Genomic DNA, 14,165 nt, shown 5'->3' with positions numbered 1-14,165 from the left:
CTTGTGCTGGTACCAGGTTCACCAAGAAAGCAGCACTCTTGCTCATTTCCCCAATTCCTCTATGGTTTCAGCTGGGGCCCTGGTGAGGTGGGATGGGCTGGTTCTTTCCTCAGGATCTGCATCCATCTGACAAAGAGAAGCAGCTTCTCCAACAGAGAGTGAAGTCAGCACCAGATAAGTGGGACAGCCATTGTTATTTTCGAGGGAATTTCATAGGTGAAAGCCCTCTTGCAGCCCAGGATTGGTAGGACCTTGATATTGGGGAGTGGACTCGTTTTGGATATGGTTTTCACTTGTTTCCCATAGTTCCAGCTATGGGTTTTGTTCCGCCAATCAGATCCATTAGCCAATTCAAGAGCTTAAATGCCACCAGCTAAGGGGCAGTAGAGCATTTTGTTTGTTTGTTTTGTTTTGTTTTAAATATGATCTGGGAGAGGGAGAAAAAGATTAGTGGTTTTTGTTTATTTGTTTGCTTTCAAATTTACTAATTTACTAGCATTTTGTCTTTTGAGGATATTGTTTATTTATTTATTTCTTAGAGAGAGAGGGAGAGAGAGAATGGGCACACCAGGGCCTCCAGCCATTGAAAACGAACTCCAGATGCATGTGCCACCATGTGCATCTGGCTTAACGTGGGACCTGGAGAATTGAACCAGGCTCCTTAGGCTTGGCAGGCAAGCACCTTAACCACTAAGCCATCTCTCCACCCTAGGGGGCTATTGTTTGTGCATATCAGTCATTGACAGCTAGCTGAGAAAGAGTAGCTTTGGCTTTGGACAAAAATGAATGTGGTTCATGGTTTATGGTCCGGTCCACAGGGAGGGATGCTAAATGAAGATGGAAGGAAATCAGCCCCATGCACACAGCCTTTGCTTCCAGGAAGCATGCGATTGTAATGTGCATAATATAGTTATGTAACCTGGCTTGTGCCCATATGGTTAGTGGAGAACCATACTCATCTTTTAACTAAGTTAAGGGTAATTTCCTTTCACTTATGCATGAGAGAACTCTGTCCACGAATACCAGTGTTGCTGAGTGGAAATGGCACTCACCAGTGTCCCGGAGCTGAGAGCAAGTTGTTGTTTTTTTTTTTTGTTTTTGTTTTTTCTTCTCCACATTCTGCTGCAGCCGTTTCATGGGGACTTGGGACCAGACACTAACTGTGCTTCCACCGTAAGCTATTTGGTTGGTATTGGCTGGGAAGCAGTCTTGGACCAAAGTTACCCGAAGACTAATTAGAATTGTCACCATTTTCAGGCAGATCTGTCCTATCCTACGCATGTACTTTACATAGTGATCATAGTTGAACAACATTTTTCTTTGCTGTTTTGTGTGTGCGTATTGAGAGGAAGTGTCTTAATTATTAATGGGGTTATACCAGCTACAATTGAAGTTGGGAAACAAGTGAGAAGGTGCTTTCAGAAAGTTACCCATGTATAGATTTCTTTCTAAAATAAGTTGTAAATATCACTGTGAAATTATATTGGATTTGGGAATGGTTAAACCTTTAAAATAATTCTGTAAGCATATCCTGAGAGGCAATTTCTAGTCAAAGATAAGCTTTGATAAGTAACATCAAACAATAACATAATTTAGCAATCACATGTTTCCCACAATAGCTTCACCTAAGAAAGATCATTTCAGGTAGCCTGTGAAAGAAATACCTCAATTTCTTCCCTGGTGGCTAAGCCTGCTACGTGACCCAGCACTGGCTCATCTTACTAGTCATCTTCTAGATCTCTGGGAAGTCCCGGTACGTAGTTATAAGGATTGAAATGTTCTGTTGAGCAGCTGTGAGCATTTTCTGGAGACTAAGAGATAAAACTAATTTTGTGGTCACTTAAGGGAGCCAGTCATTTTCACTAAAGGATCAGAAATAACTACAATTATCCATTTAGTATATAGGCAGATACTGCAATTTTAATGGCAGAAGAAGTCCAAGGTTAGTAAAATAATCCTAAAATTTTGATATTGTGATAGCTGACGTTTCATGTGGTCTTAGAAACATTCATCTTCGAAACAGTTAAAGGATGAAATTTCTCCATTTTTTTTTTCCATGAAAAATTACTTTTCTTCTTACAATTTGCTTTTTTTTTTTTTTTTTTTTTTTTTTTTAATAGCCAAACGGTGCAAAATGCGTTCCAATACGAGACCGTGGCTTCCTGGTGCAGGTAAGAGTCCACCTCCCCACCGCAGGGGTCCCGGGCGCCTCCTGGATCTGAAGCCGCTGCGCACTCTGCTGCCTCTCTTCCCGCCTTGTTTCCTTCAGACAATTGAGTTTGCCGAGCAGCGGATCCCCGTGTTGAATGAGTTCTGTGTCGTCTGTGACGAGCCACATGTGTTCCAAAACGGCCCCATGCTTAGGGTAAGGTCCCGCAGACCGCTTCCCTGCTCACTCGGTGTAACTGGAAAGCACTGAAATATAAACAAATCACTGAGTCTGGTTCAAAGGAAATACTGGACTGTGGGCAAGTCATTCAACCTACTGGGGGGCAGCATTCGGACTGAGACGAATTTCTGTAGCTCCCGAGGGAGTCTATGGAAGAGTAATTTGGTGTTAGGAAAATGTTTCTTACTGTAATTCTGATGTGCCATCTTAAAAAAAAAATATAGATAGATAGATAGATAGATAGATAGATAGATGGATGGATGGATGGATGGATGGATAGATAGATAGATGGATAGATAGATAGATAGATATTTGTTTGTTTATTTATGAGAGAGAGAGAGAAAATAGGCATGCCAGAGCCTCTAGCCACTGCAAACAAACTCCAGATACATGCACCCCCTTTGTACATCTGGCTTATGTGGGTACTGGAGAATCAAACCCAGGTCTTTAGGCTTTTCAGGCAGGTCCCTTGATGGCTAAGACATCTCGTCAGCCTGAGAAATGTGGTTTGGTGAAATATTTTATTTTTGTCTACTTATTTATTAGAGAGAGAGAGAGAGAATGGGCAAGCCAGGGTCTCTAGCCACTGCAGACAAATTCTGAATGCATCCCACCATGGGCATCTGGCTTACGTGGGTTCTGGCAGGCAGGGCAAACCTGGGTCTTTTGGCTTCACAGGCAAGTGCCTTAACCGCTAAGCAATCTCCCCAGCCCAGACATGAGTACTTTTAATGGAAGATCCCTTCTATGTGATGAGTTGCTTCTGTCATTGCTGTTCACGTTGTCTTTAGTTTTCAGTATTTTGTTCTGTTTGGATTAGATTTTTTTTTTTTTTAAATTTTGAGAGAGAGAAAGAGGCAGAGAAAGAGAGAGAGAACGGACACACCAGGGACTTCAGCTGCTGAGAACGAGCTCCGGATGTGTGCTCCCCCTTGTGATGCATGTGTGACACTGCATGCATGCGTCACTGTGCGTCTGGCTTAAGTCGGACCTGGAGATTCGAACATGAGTTCTCAGGCTTTGGAGGCAAGCGCTTTAATCATCTCTCCAGCCAAGAATTTTAGTTTCTTGAGACAGGGTTTCACAGTGCAACTCAGGTTGTCCTAGAAATGCACACATAATCCAAGCCAACCCTGAACTTGGGGCAGCTTTCTGAACGCTGACATTATAGGCTGTGCCACCATATGGGCCCAGATTTCTGTATTTGCTTAGTGACATGAATGTGTCTTTTCATGTTGAGCCTAGTTGGTGTTCTTTGGGTGTCCTTCAAGTATAGATCCGTATTTTTTGTGATTTTTTTTTTTTTTTTGTGCATATGTGTATGTAGTTTGCAAGCCTGTGTGTATGAATGTCTGCATGGGCCTGGGTTCGTGTGTCCAGGTGGGCCTGCACGTGCGCGTGGAGAATGTAAGTCCACTCCAGGTGTCTGCCTCAATTCCTCTCTGCTTTAGTTTGTGAGACAGGTTCTTTCATTCAACTGGGAGCTAACTGACTTGGCTAGACTACTGTCTATATTCTAATCATTTTATTTGTTTGTCATTAGAGAGATAAAGAGAGACAGAAAGAGGCAGAGAGAAAGAGGCAGACAGGGAAAGCATGGGCACACCAGGGCTTCCTGCCACTGCAAACGAACTCCAGACACACGGGCCACCTAGTGCCTCTCACTTTACATGGGTACTGGGGAACTGAACCCACAATATCAGGCTTTTTAAGCAAGTGCTTTTGAAACCACTGAGCATTCTCTCCAGCCTAACTGTCTTATTTTTTGAAGCCATTACTTCTTCAGATATTCTTCCTATGTTTTTCCTCCTTTCTTCTGGGACTCCCATAATTAATATGTTTGTATGTGATGGTGCAGGATACACTCATCACCTTCATTCAGGGTTTTACTCTTGTCTCTTCACTTGGGATTTTACTCAGGTTAACACATCTTAGATCTTAGTAAACCTATACTCAAGCTGACGAGCTTTGGATTTTCAACTTGGCAGGGCAACTAGGTTGTTGTTGTGAGCTCACTATGTCAGAAATACGCTCACGCTTATGTCTTTTTACAGTGTCAAAGTTCATGGACTAACAATAGATTCACACTAAGAATTTGTGTTTCTGCAGCAGCAGTTCTGAAAATCCTCCCCTTCCCTTGATGGCACTATCAAGGCAGAAGCAGATTCTGTTATTCTAGTCCTAATGACTAACGTTAACTATCACATCACACATTTTACATTGTACAATATGCGTGCACATTCACACACACACACACACACATATGTGGAGAGAGAGAGTTTCAAAGAGGCCTTGGAGACCAGAGATGCAGAGGAGCCCTCGCTGGCCAGATGACCTGCTGTAGGAGAAGCCATGGGAGCTCCTGGTGGTGGTCTCAGAATAGCGTGGGTCCAAGGCGACGGGTCCTTGGCGACCATTGCCATCACAGTGATGCTTGTTCGCTCCTGTATGCGGCCCAGGTAAAAGCACCGTACCCTTTTCTTGGTCTGGTGTGTCTGATCATTTCTTGGTCCTGGTTCATCCTGATATGATTTTTAGTGTGTCCATGTGCTCCTGTAGTCTCAATTTATCCTGAAAATATATGAGGTGGCACCCTTTTTACTTCCAGGAATACGCCATGTATCAGCCTGTGACAAGTGGGCGATGCCAGACAGATGGTTCATGTGTCTAACCCAAGTGTGCAATCACCCTCTGCCCCCAACAGTGGAGTCAAAGGATGCTTGCAAAGTGGAGTTGCTCGGGGCAAGGTGTCACCTGAAAGTTCACTATTGGCACACTGTGATCTTCATGTTGTTATCAGAAAATGAAAACCAAGGGGGTGGATCTGTGTACTTGGGGACTGACTGGAGCATTCAGAGATGCTCTTGCAATGTTAGTCATGTCTTTGTGGTGTGGTCTAGATAAGAGGAAAGCAGGGATTTAGTTTAGAGAGTGCCTAAAATCCTGGTGCTCCTACCTTTGTCCCCACTTTTAAAACACCCAGACCTTGGCTCGTTGATTCGTATGTCTTCTTTGACCCTCCAGCTTATGAGATGCTGGGCTCTACTGGAGAAAACCACGTGGTTGTGTGGATGAATGTCCCTTTGACGTTGGCTCTCTGTCAATGGTAACTGTCAGTCGTTCACATGTTGTTGGTTTTCCACTTTCCAGATCAGTGTGAGATTTAGGAGGTGTTGGCGATGGTCAACTGGCTTTGTTGCAATGGACCTGTGGTTATCGTCATGGTGAACAGGGCATGTGACAGAAAAGAGCACCGACTTTATGACGGCCAGGAAGCAAAGGGTATCAGAAAAGAGGCCAGTGAAATCATATAACGGGACCCTTCCAGGGATCTACCTCTCCCCGCCATGCCCCACCCCCCATGGCTTTTAACTACCTTCCAGTTGTCCATTCAATTATGAATTCCTCAAGTAATTACTCATGGATTAGGTCAGCACTTTCATGATCAAAAGCCCCACCCCCAACATTGTACTGGGGACCAAAACTTCAACGCATGTGCCTTGTATGGGGAGGGGGAGCTCTTCATAGCCACACTGTTAATGACACATAAGAAAATTACACCTCACTGTCTGTCCCACCATGTGAACGTGTCATGTTCCCAGGGGTGGGATCAGGCATGAGATTGCGGTCCAGCGGTTCCACGTGTGCTCATGTGTTTATCACCACTCTTGAAACGGAAGCAAATTAAGAAACCTGGGATTCTATATTTTTATGTATCTTAATGTCTGTGACCGAGGTTCTTATTTTCTGAGTGAAATTCACACCCAGTTACAATTTAGTCATCACTTTGGGCATTCCCATGAAAATTCATGAGGATTAGTGTTTATGGGCAACCTGGGGTGTTCCCATTTTACGCCATGTGAGTAAAACAGGCACCTGAAGAATGAGTGGAAAAGCATGGAGTGTTAATGCCTTCTCTCCCCTCACATCACGCAGCTGAGATTGGAGCTTCTGAAGGACATGGCACATGAAAATCATAATCATTCCAGAAGCATTTAGTTCAAAACATTTTTAAAAATCCAAATGAGTAGAAATTGCTGGTCAAACGCTATCTTTGCTTTTGCTGTGTGAGTCCTAAGCATCTCATTGGAGGATAGAAACCTTTCCTAAGTCTGAATGTCTGTCTCATGGACAAAAATAAGTAACTCAAAGCTTTGCCTAGAAAACTAGAAATGCAGAGAAGTAAAGTTACTTTTAAGTGTAAGATGCCCTCATATTTAGTCTTGCATTTTTAATTTAAATCAGAAAAGTATATTTAAGCTGATTTCCCCCTTTAATAATAAAGAGTATGGCAATAATTTAAGAAGTCTGATAAACTGATCATATAAAGCATTATGTAATATAACTGCAAGGAAGCATTATTTCCTTTAATGTTGTTGTTATTCAGTCCTTAGTTTTGTATATGCAGTGAGCCAGAGCTCCCGGAAGATGGTAGATACAGTTTGTTCTTGTTTAGTGAACACTTGGCCTGCCTGTCTCCTGGAGCTGTCTGTAATCTTGTCTCAGTTCTTACCAAAGGGGGAAAATAGATGTTTATTGCATTTCACTTTTGTAGACTAGAAAACAGAGACATATGAGCTCCAACATCAGCAAAATTCTGAAAAAAATATATGTGGCTTACATGAAATATTTTGTTTGAACAAAAAGATCATAGCAGAAATGTTTGAAAACCATCCCCAACACCATGCTTAACTCCCTACATAAATGTAGAGCTAAATTCTCTAGAGTTGTAACATTTCTATTTCCAGGGAAGGATAATTTAAATGCATTGGAAACATGAATTTCCTAAAATACAGTTAGGCTCTAAAATGTTCTTTGAGGCTTAAAAAACATTTTTTTTTTTGAAATATGTTTTTAGTGCTCACACTTAAAATTGCTTTGATTCATAAAAATTAAAATTTATTCATCTTAGCTGAAAAGTAATAGAACAGATTGTTTTTTTAAGAACATAGAAAAGTCCCCTGTGGATTTTTTTTGTTTCATTTTAATATATGGGCCCAGGCTGGGGTTGAACTTGGTATGTAGCCAAGGATGACCTAAAATTTTTCATCCTCCTGCTTCTACCTCCTGAGTTGGGGTTCTAGCATTTGGCACCCTAATTTGTTTGGTGCTAAAGATCAAACCCAGGTCCTAACACATGCTCGGCTGTGCTGCACACCCAGGAACCCTTCCCCATGATTTTAAATTGGTAAATAATGACTATTATAAGTAAATATACTATGTATATATCGGCAATAGAGAGACATCATGGTATTAGTCTAAATCATAGGGCTCTGATTGCTTCAAGGCAATGCACAAATTAATCATAAGGGGAAATACTGTATTATAAGTTGAAGTCAAGAGATTTATTCTAAAAAGGAAAAATGGCATAATGGGGCTGGAGGCACAATCCAGTGGTAGAGCCCTTGCCGACCTTGCGTGACTCCTCGGGCTCCATCCACAGCACTGCAGACGCCCGTAAGAGCGATGAATGTAGTGACCCAGAGTTACAGTTAGGCATATGCACTTCTACTAAGGCATGCATAATAAAATGCATTGCCTTTGTCTGGTGAAAGACGTGGCGTGCCTGGCACTATTTACAATCGAAGCCGATGTTGTCAGTGGAAAAGGCGGTCTGCCTTTTGTCAGGGTTGCAATGTACGCAGGAGCCCCTTTCTGTGTGCAAAACAACACCCAATTTTAATCATCTCATATAATTTGAGATTTTCTTTGAGTGTACTATTGTGGTGGTTTGACTCCGTAGGTGGTCGTCATGCTGGGTTCCCAGCTGATGGAGATTTGGGAACTAACGCCTCCTGGAGGCAGTGTCTTGTTGGGGGCAGGCTTATGGGTGTTATAGCCAGTTTCCCTTTGCCAGTGTTTGACACCCTCTTCTGTTCCTGTTGTCCACCTTATACTGGACAGGGGGTGATGTCTACCCTCTGCTCATGACATTATTTTCCCTGCCATCCCGGAGCTTCCCTCGAGTCTGTAAGCCAAAACAAACTGCTTCCCCCCCCCCCCCAAAAGCTGTTCTTGGTCAAGTGATTTCTGCCACCAATGCAAACCTGACTGCAAGAACCATCTTATGTCCACACTTTAAACTATCAAGTAAAATGCACATAAACAATGATAGGGGATTACTATTAAACAAGAATAACTAGATACATTTAGAAAAAGTGTCTCATGGGGCTGGAGAGATGGCGTCAGTGGTTAAAGGCACTTGCCTGCAAAGCCTGATGGCCTGAGTTTGACTCCTCAGTACCAACATCAAGCCAGATGCACAAAAAGGCGCATGTATCTGGAGTTTGTTTGTAGTGGCTAGAGGCCTTGGTGTACCCATCCTTCATTCTTGCAAATAAAAAAATAAAACATTGTTTTAAAATTGTCTCAAAATAGGCCTAATTTATTTATTATATCTTGAATATTCTTACAAATACTACCATTTACTTAGCATGGCCTATAAAATAGTCATATCAGTATGTATTTAGTTGCTACGTTATAAGGATGGGAAGATGTAAAGTCACTGTGCAAGAATCTCATGTCTACATATGATAGCAAAACATTTTAGATTTTGTTTTTAGAAAGCAGATCTCCCAGCATGCTTGATTTCCCTCATTCAACAGTAACAGGGTTTTTCTAGAAATACACCTCTTTGAATATGACAAGAAGGGTTACTTGCAACCAAAACCACGCAAAACAGAGGAATGTGTCCCTAAAATAGTTCTGTCATAGTTTCATCACAAGAATGTGGAGTATCATATGGGGTGACTGGTCACTTGGCAAGTGCATGGCATTTGGAGCTCTGGAAGCAAATGCAGAAGAAAACATTACAGAAAAATGTTGCCAAATTGAAAATAGGGAGGTCTGGGTGAAAGTGCTAAAAATCATTTGAGACAAAGTCAGACTGACCCTTGTATGTCTATGATTTACAGCAACATAATGTTCTGGAGGAGAGATGTAAGAAGAGCTCATAATTTTCCCTAAATTTTGATTCTATTAAAAATTTTAAATGAACTGTATGTAATCTAGTGTAGTGAAATATTTTATTTCTGTTTACAACAGTAGCTTGGTACTACAGATAGGACTCTGTGTTTACATACCATATAATGTGTGTCTGTATGCATATGAATACATAGGCACACATACACACATGCACACACACATACATTCAGATGATCATCATCACAAGAAAGTGTGATTGATTGTCCAAGATTGAGATAAAACTAATCATTTCTCATGTCACTCAATAAGCCATCTCCTACTGTTCAGTTTGGGGATTGTTGGATTTTAATCATAAATGTGTGCTGTTATTTGACAAGAATATTAGTGCAAACAACGTACAATGTAGGACTGGAGATGTGGTTTAGGGAATAAGGTGTTTGTCTATAAGCTTAAGGAGCCATGTTCAATTCCTCCGTACCCATCTAATCCAGATGCATGAGGTAGTGCAAGAGTCTGGAATGTGTTCAGTGGATAGAGACGCTGGCACACCCATTATCTGTCTCTCTAATAAATAAGTAAAATAAAACACAAAGTACCACCTAAACTTACTGTTAACTTGCCCAGTGGATTTTGGGTAGCTGGGGCCTGAGTGAATCCCAAGAGTCCTTTGTGAATTGAAGGTTTGCTCGGCCGTTTTGTGTGCATTCAACCTCATTACGCTCAGACCCCAACCTCTTTCCATTTACACCACAGTCATGGTTTTCCACCCTTCCTTCAGCCGATCCCGTGCTGTGTGCTCCAGAAAACGGACAGGGAGAACACTCTTACGTCCATGGGGAAATGAAAACGTGGATGCACGTGAAAAATAGAAGATTTAAGAGCCAAACATTCTTGAGAAAGGAAAAACAGTAGAAACTTGGTAGTCTGCACTGGACTGTCCGAGCGCAGAGCTGTGGTATAGATTGAGACTGGGCGGAGAACTTGGTCCAGTGAATTTCTTCCCACAGTTCAGACATGCCTGGAATGGAGTGAGGCACCAGCTCTGTTGAAACCAACAAAGTAAACACATCACATCCCTTTTCTTCAAAAATTCTCTTCAGGGGAGAGTTAGCCAGAAATCACTGTGATGAGTCAGGTTTCCATCTGCAAAGCCACGGCACACGTGGGCCTGTTCTGAGCACAGAAGGAGCCATCCTACCCCTCTGGCTTAGCAACAGACCAAGACATCCTCTGAACGCAGTGAGACGGGGGCAATGGCGCCAACCACCGCCTTGCTTCTGCTGTGCCGAGGCCCCGTGGGCAGCACTGGGCTGCGGTTCATCAGCCACCTCACAGAACGTAGCCGGGGAGACCAGGCAGGTCAGCGCGGTGACACGATCCATTGGATTTGAGAGACGAGAACGCTTCCTCAGTATTGTCAGACCATGAAGTTCAGTGCTGTTGACATTGGGAGGTTATGGAAATCAGAAGTTTGCAACAAAAACAATCTTTTCAAGAGCTAGATAGCAAGGTGGCGGAGTCATGATTTTTATCCTTCCACACTTCCAAGGGAAAAGTAAAGCTCTCCTCTGAATACGTCTTCTATACAGTTTTTGTGTATAACTTCACTACAACACCAGCTTAGGGACTTACTCTTTTAAAAAAAAACAAAAAACCATTTATTGCACAAATGTATATTGAGTAGGGTGATGGAATTGTTTTTATGTTTTTAAAATATTTTTTGTTCATTTTTATTTATTTATTTGACAGTGACAGAGAGAGAGGGAGAGATAGAGACAGATAGAGAGAGAATGGGCGCGCCAGGGCCTCCAGCCACTGCAAACGAACTCCATACGCATGCGCTCCCTTGTGCATCTGGCTAATGTGGGTCCTGGGGAATCAAGCCTCGAACCGGGGTCCTTAGGCTTCACAGGCAAGCGCTTAACCACTAAGCCATCTCTCCAGCCCTGTTTTTATGTTTAATGCTGTTTTCATCTGTTGCTAAATTGTCAAGACTGGATGTGCTTAAACTAAGTGAAATGATCATTTTTTATCATGTTTCTTTTTGACTCTATTCATTAGTACCCTGATTTAATAATTCGCTTTTTATTAGGCAAAGGGATGCACTTTTTTACTAGTCTTCTAAAAAGGGGCCATTCTATTTATCATGTCAAAAGACGTAAATGTAGTGGATGTAGTCACTGGTGCCTCTTCTCTTGCAGCCCACTGTGTGTGAACGAGAGCTGTGCGTATTTGCTTTTCAAACCCTGGGAGTCATGAACGAAGCAGCGGATGAAATAGCCACTGGAGCTCAGGTACCGATGTCAAGGATTCTCACTGTGCTCTGACAGATGGGTTCCAGCCCAGTGATAAACGCATTCTGCTATTCTTTGTCGGGGGCTGAGTGGTGTGGAGATTTAGACCTCTTCTGGTTAAAAACAAAATGGCATTTGATATTTTTCAATTGCAAATTAAATATTCTGCCTTAAACTCATGTGTGTTATGTCATTTTGCAATTGCCACAAGGAGGTGTTAAAATTGTCTTTTGTTTTAAAATAATTGTAATTGTGCAGCAAACTGAGATAGAACATTCTTGTACATGCAATGTGTAGGGTTTTTATTGGTGCAGTTATACTTTCATAAATGGGCATGAGCTTATCATTTTAAAAAGTCATGTGATAGATAGTGGGCACACTAATAAAGATGATTGGGTTTGCAGTGACAGTACGTAACAGACAGAAAGAACTAGGAAGTGCAAAACATGCTGTGTTTCCAGAAAGAAAACAAATTATAAAGATGCAAAAATTTATTGGATCATGAAATTCCATCAAAGCTTCGGTTGTCTTTTTAAAAATCATGTAGGATATAGGACTACTAATTTATTCATGAGAAAAAAATTGGCAAAAGATCTTTTAAAAATTATATGCTAGGGCTGGAGAGATGGCTTAGCAGTTAAGCACTTGCCTGTGAAGCCTAAGGACCCTAGTTCGAGGCTCGGTTCCCCAGGTCCCACGTTAGCCAGATGCACCAGGGGGCGCACGCGTCTGGAGTTCGTTTGCAGAGGCTGGAAGCCCTGGCGCACCCATTCTCTCTCTCTCCTTCTATCTGTCTTTCTCTCTGTGTCTGTCGCTCTCAAATAAATAAATAAATAAATAATTTAAAAAATTATATGCTAGGTAAGAGAGATTATTAGTTCTTCCATGCAATCTACAAAAGCATATTATGCAAGGCTATAACATTTTGACAAAATTGGCCAAGAAAGGAGAGTAAACAATAATAGATTGTCATTGTCCTTAGATCATTGTAAGTATCACATGTTAACGAGGTCTTGAAACTAAATAGCAAATATAGTGAGTGAGGTAGGAACAGAGAACCTGAGATATAGGAGAAAAATGAGTTTAGCTCTTTCCATTGTGCACAGAAACAAATCCCAACTAAATTAAGGAGTATTGTGCTGTAAAAACTTACTTACAGGGCTGGAGAGATGGTTTAGCAGTTAAGGTGCTTGCCTGCAAAGAAAAAAAGCCAAAGGACCTAGGTTTGACTCCCCAGAACCGACGTTAGTCAGATGCACAAAGGGGCACATGCATCTGGAGTTCATTTGCAGTGGCTGGAGGCCCTGGCACAACCATTCTTTCTCTCTCTCAATCTCTCTCTCTCCCTATTTCTGTATCTCTTTCTCTGTCTGAAATAAATAAAAATAATATAATTAAAAAAAATACTTACACACTAGAAGAGATTAAAATTGAGTGCCCAGCCTGAGGCAATGCCTCATTTCTGCATTGATGCCATCTCAGAAATCATAAAGGGAAATGAAAAAAAAAAAGTGATGAGCAGTAAGAATGAGGTATTAAAGGGCTTCCTTTGCTACAAAAATAATTTTATAAGCACAGAAAAGTCGAATAGAAAGCCATGACTGCTGCAATGGATTAATAGAGAAAAAGAAAGTGGATTCACAAAATGGATGTAATATTAGGAAAGAAACACAAGAAAATAGCTTCCGATAAAAGTCCACTTGAAAGTAAATGTGCAAAGGAATTACCAGGCTGTTCCTCGAGCTCTCAGAGCTACGCACAGAACATCACTGTGCAAGTGACGCGCTGCGTTTCTTCCAACACGCTGGGGTGGAGGGCCTGCCGGAGCCTCACACTAAGGGTCAGCCCGTGAGCGAGTGCGGGCGGCTGAAGCTTCAGGAGAGTCGCCTCGCTGACTACAGTGGGATCCTTATATAAGGGTGATATTTTTGATGCAATGACTTACAGTAGAGCAGAGGTCTTGAATGTGGTAGAAGGCATGATCTAATTCAATTAAATTTAATTTAATTGAATAAAGCACACGCCACATGCACTGAGCTGCGTATGAAGGCTTCCAAGAACCCTAAAAACTGAGAAAATAACTAGTGTATTCTTAGAAACTTTCTCAAATGTATCTGATCTTGGAGAGGGATTTTATTATTTTTTATTTTAATGTTAATGTTTTCCCTCATGGGAGTAATGTTGCTGAAAACCAAGGAAACTTTGATGTATTCTGATATTTATGACAATATAAAAATCATTAAAATCCTTACCTAGATGTGCATGTAATAGAAACACATATCTGTACGTGTACATTTATGTATATGCATATAAAGAATTCTCCAAGTGGGGTGCTTAAAATTTATATATTTTGCTGGATGTAAATTTTTCTCTTAAAACTATAAAAGTCTAGGAATAATAAATTATTAACTGGAGGGAAAATTTGATTATGCCAACATTCCAGTAGTTAAATAAAAACACCTTAGGTGTTTTTTTTTTTTCCTTCATTATCATTGCTTCTCTGAAATTCCTGGTTCTTAAGTAGAATACATTTTAAGCTTCCTAGTGCCAGTTACAGA

General features: G+C 41.4%; 1 protein-coding gene across 4 annotated transcripts in view; it reads left to right on the top strand.

The window, feature by feature from the left end:
• Window positions 1–14,165, top strand: part of Parp8 (poly(ADP-ribose) polymerase family member 8) — a 168,611-nt gene that overhangs the window by 129,709 nt on the left and 24,737 nt on the right. For all 4 annotated transcript variants that reach the window (XM_045139008.1, XM_045139011.1, XM_045139010.1 and 1 more), the window contains 3 exons: window positions 2,121–2,171; window positions 2,270–2,365; window positions 11,515–11,607. In XM_045139008.1, the coding sequence (XP_044994943.1) occupies window positions 2,121–2,171; window positions 2,270–2,365; window positions 11,515–11,607 (240 nt within the window). The remainder of the gene's footprint in view (window positions 1–2,120; window positions 2,172–2,269; window positions 2,366–11,514; window positions 11,608–14,165) is intronic.

This window comes from Jaculus jaculus, chromosome 20 (assembly GCF_020740685.1).
Source record: "Jaculus jaculus isolate mJacJac1 chromosome 20, mJacJac1.mat.Y.cur, whole genome shotgun sequence".
NCBI lineage: Eukaryota > Metazoa > Chordata > Mammalia > Rodentia > Dipodidae > Jaculus > Jaculus jaculus.
The sequence above is the reverse complement of the archived record's forward strand: the minus strand, read 5'-3'. Positions and strand labels throughout refer to the sequence as shown.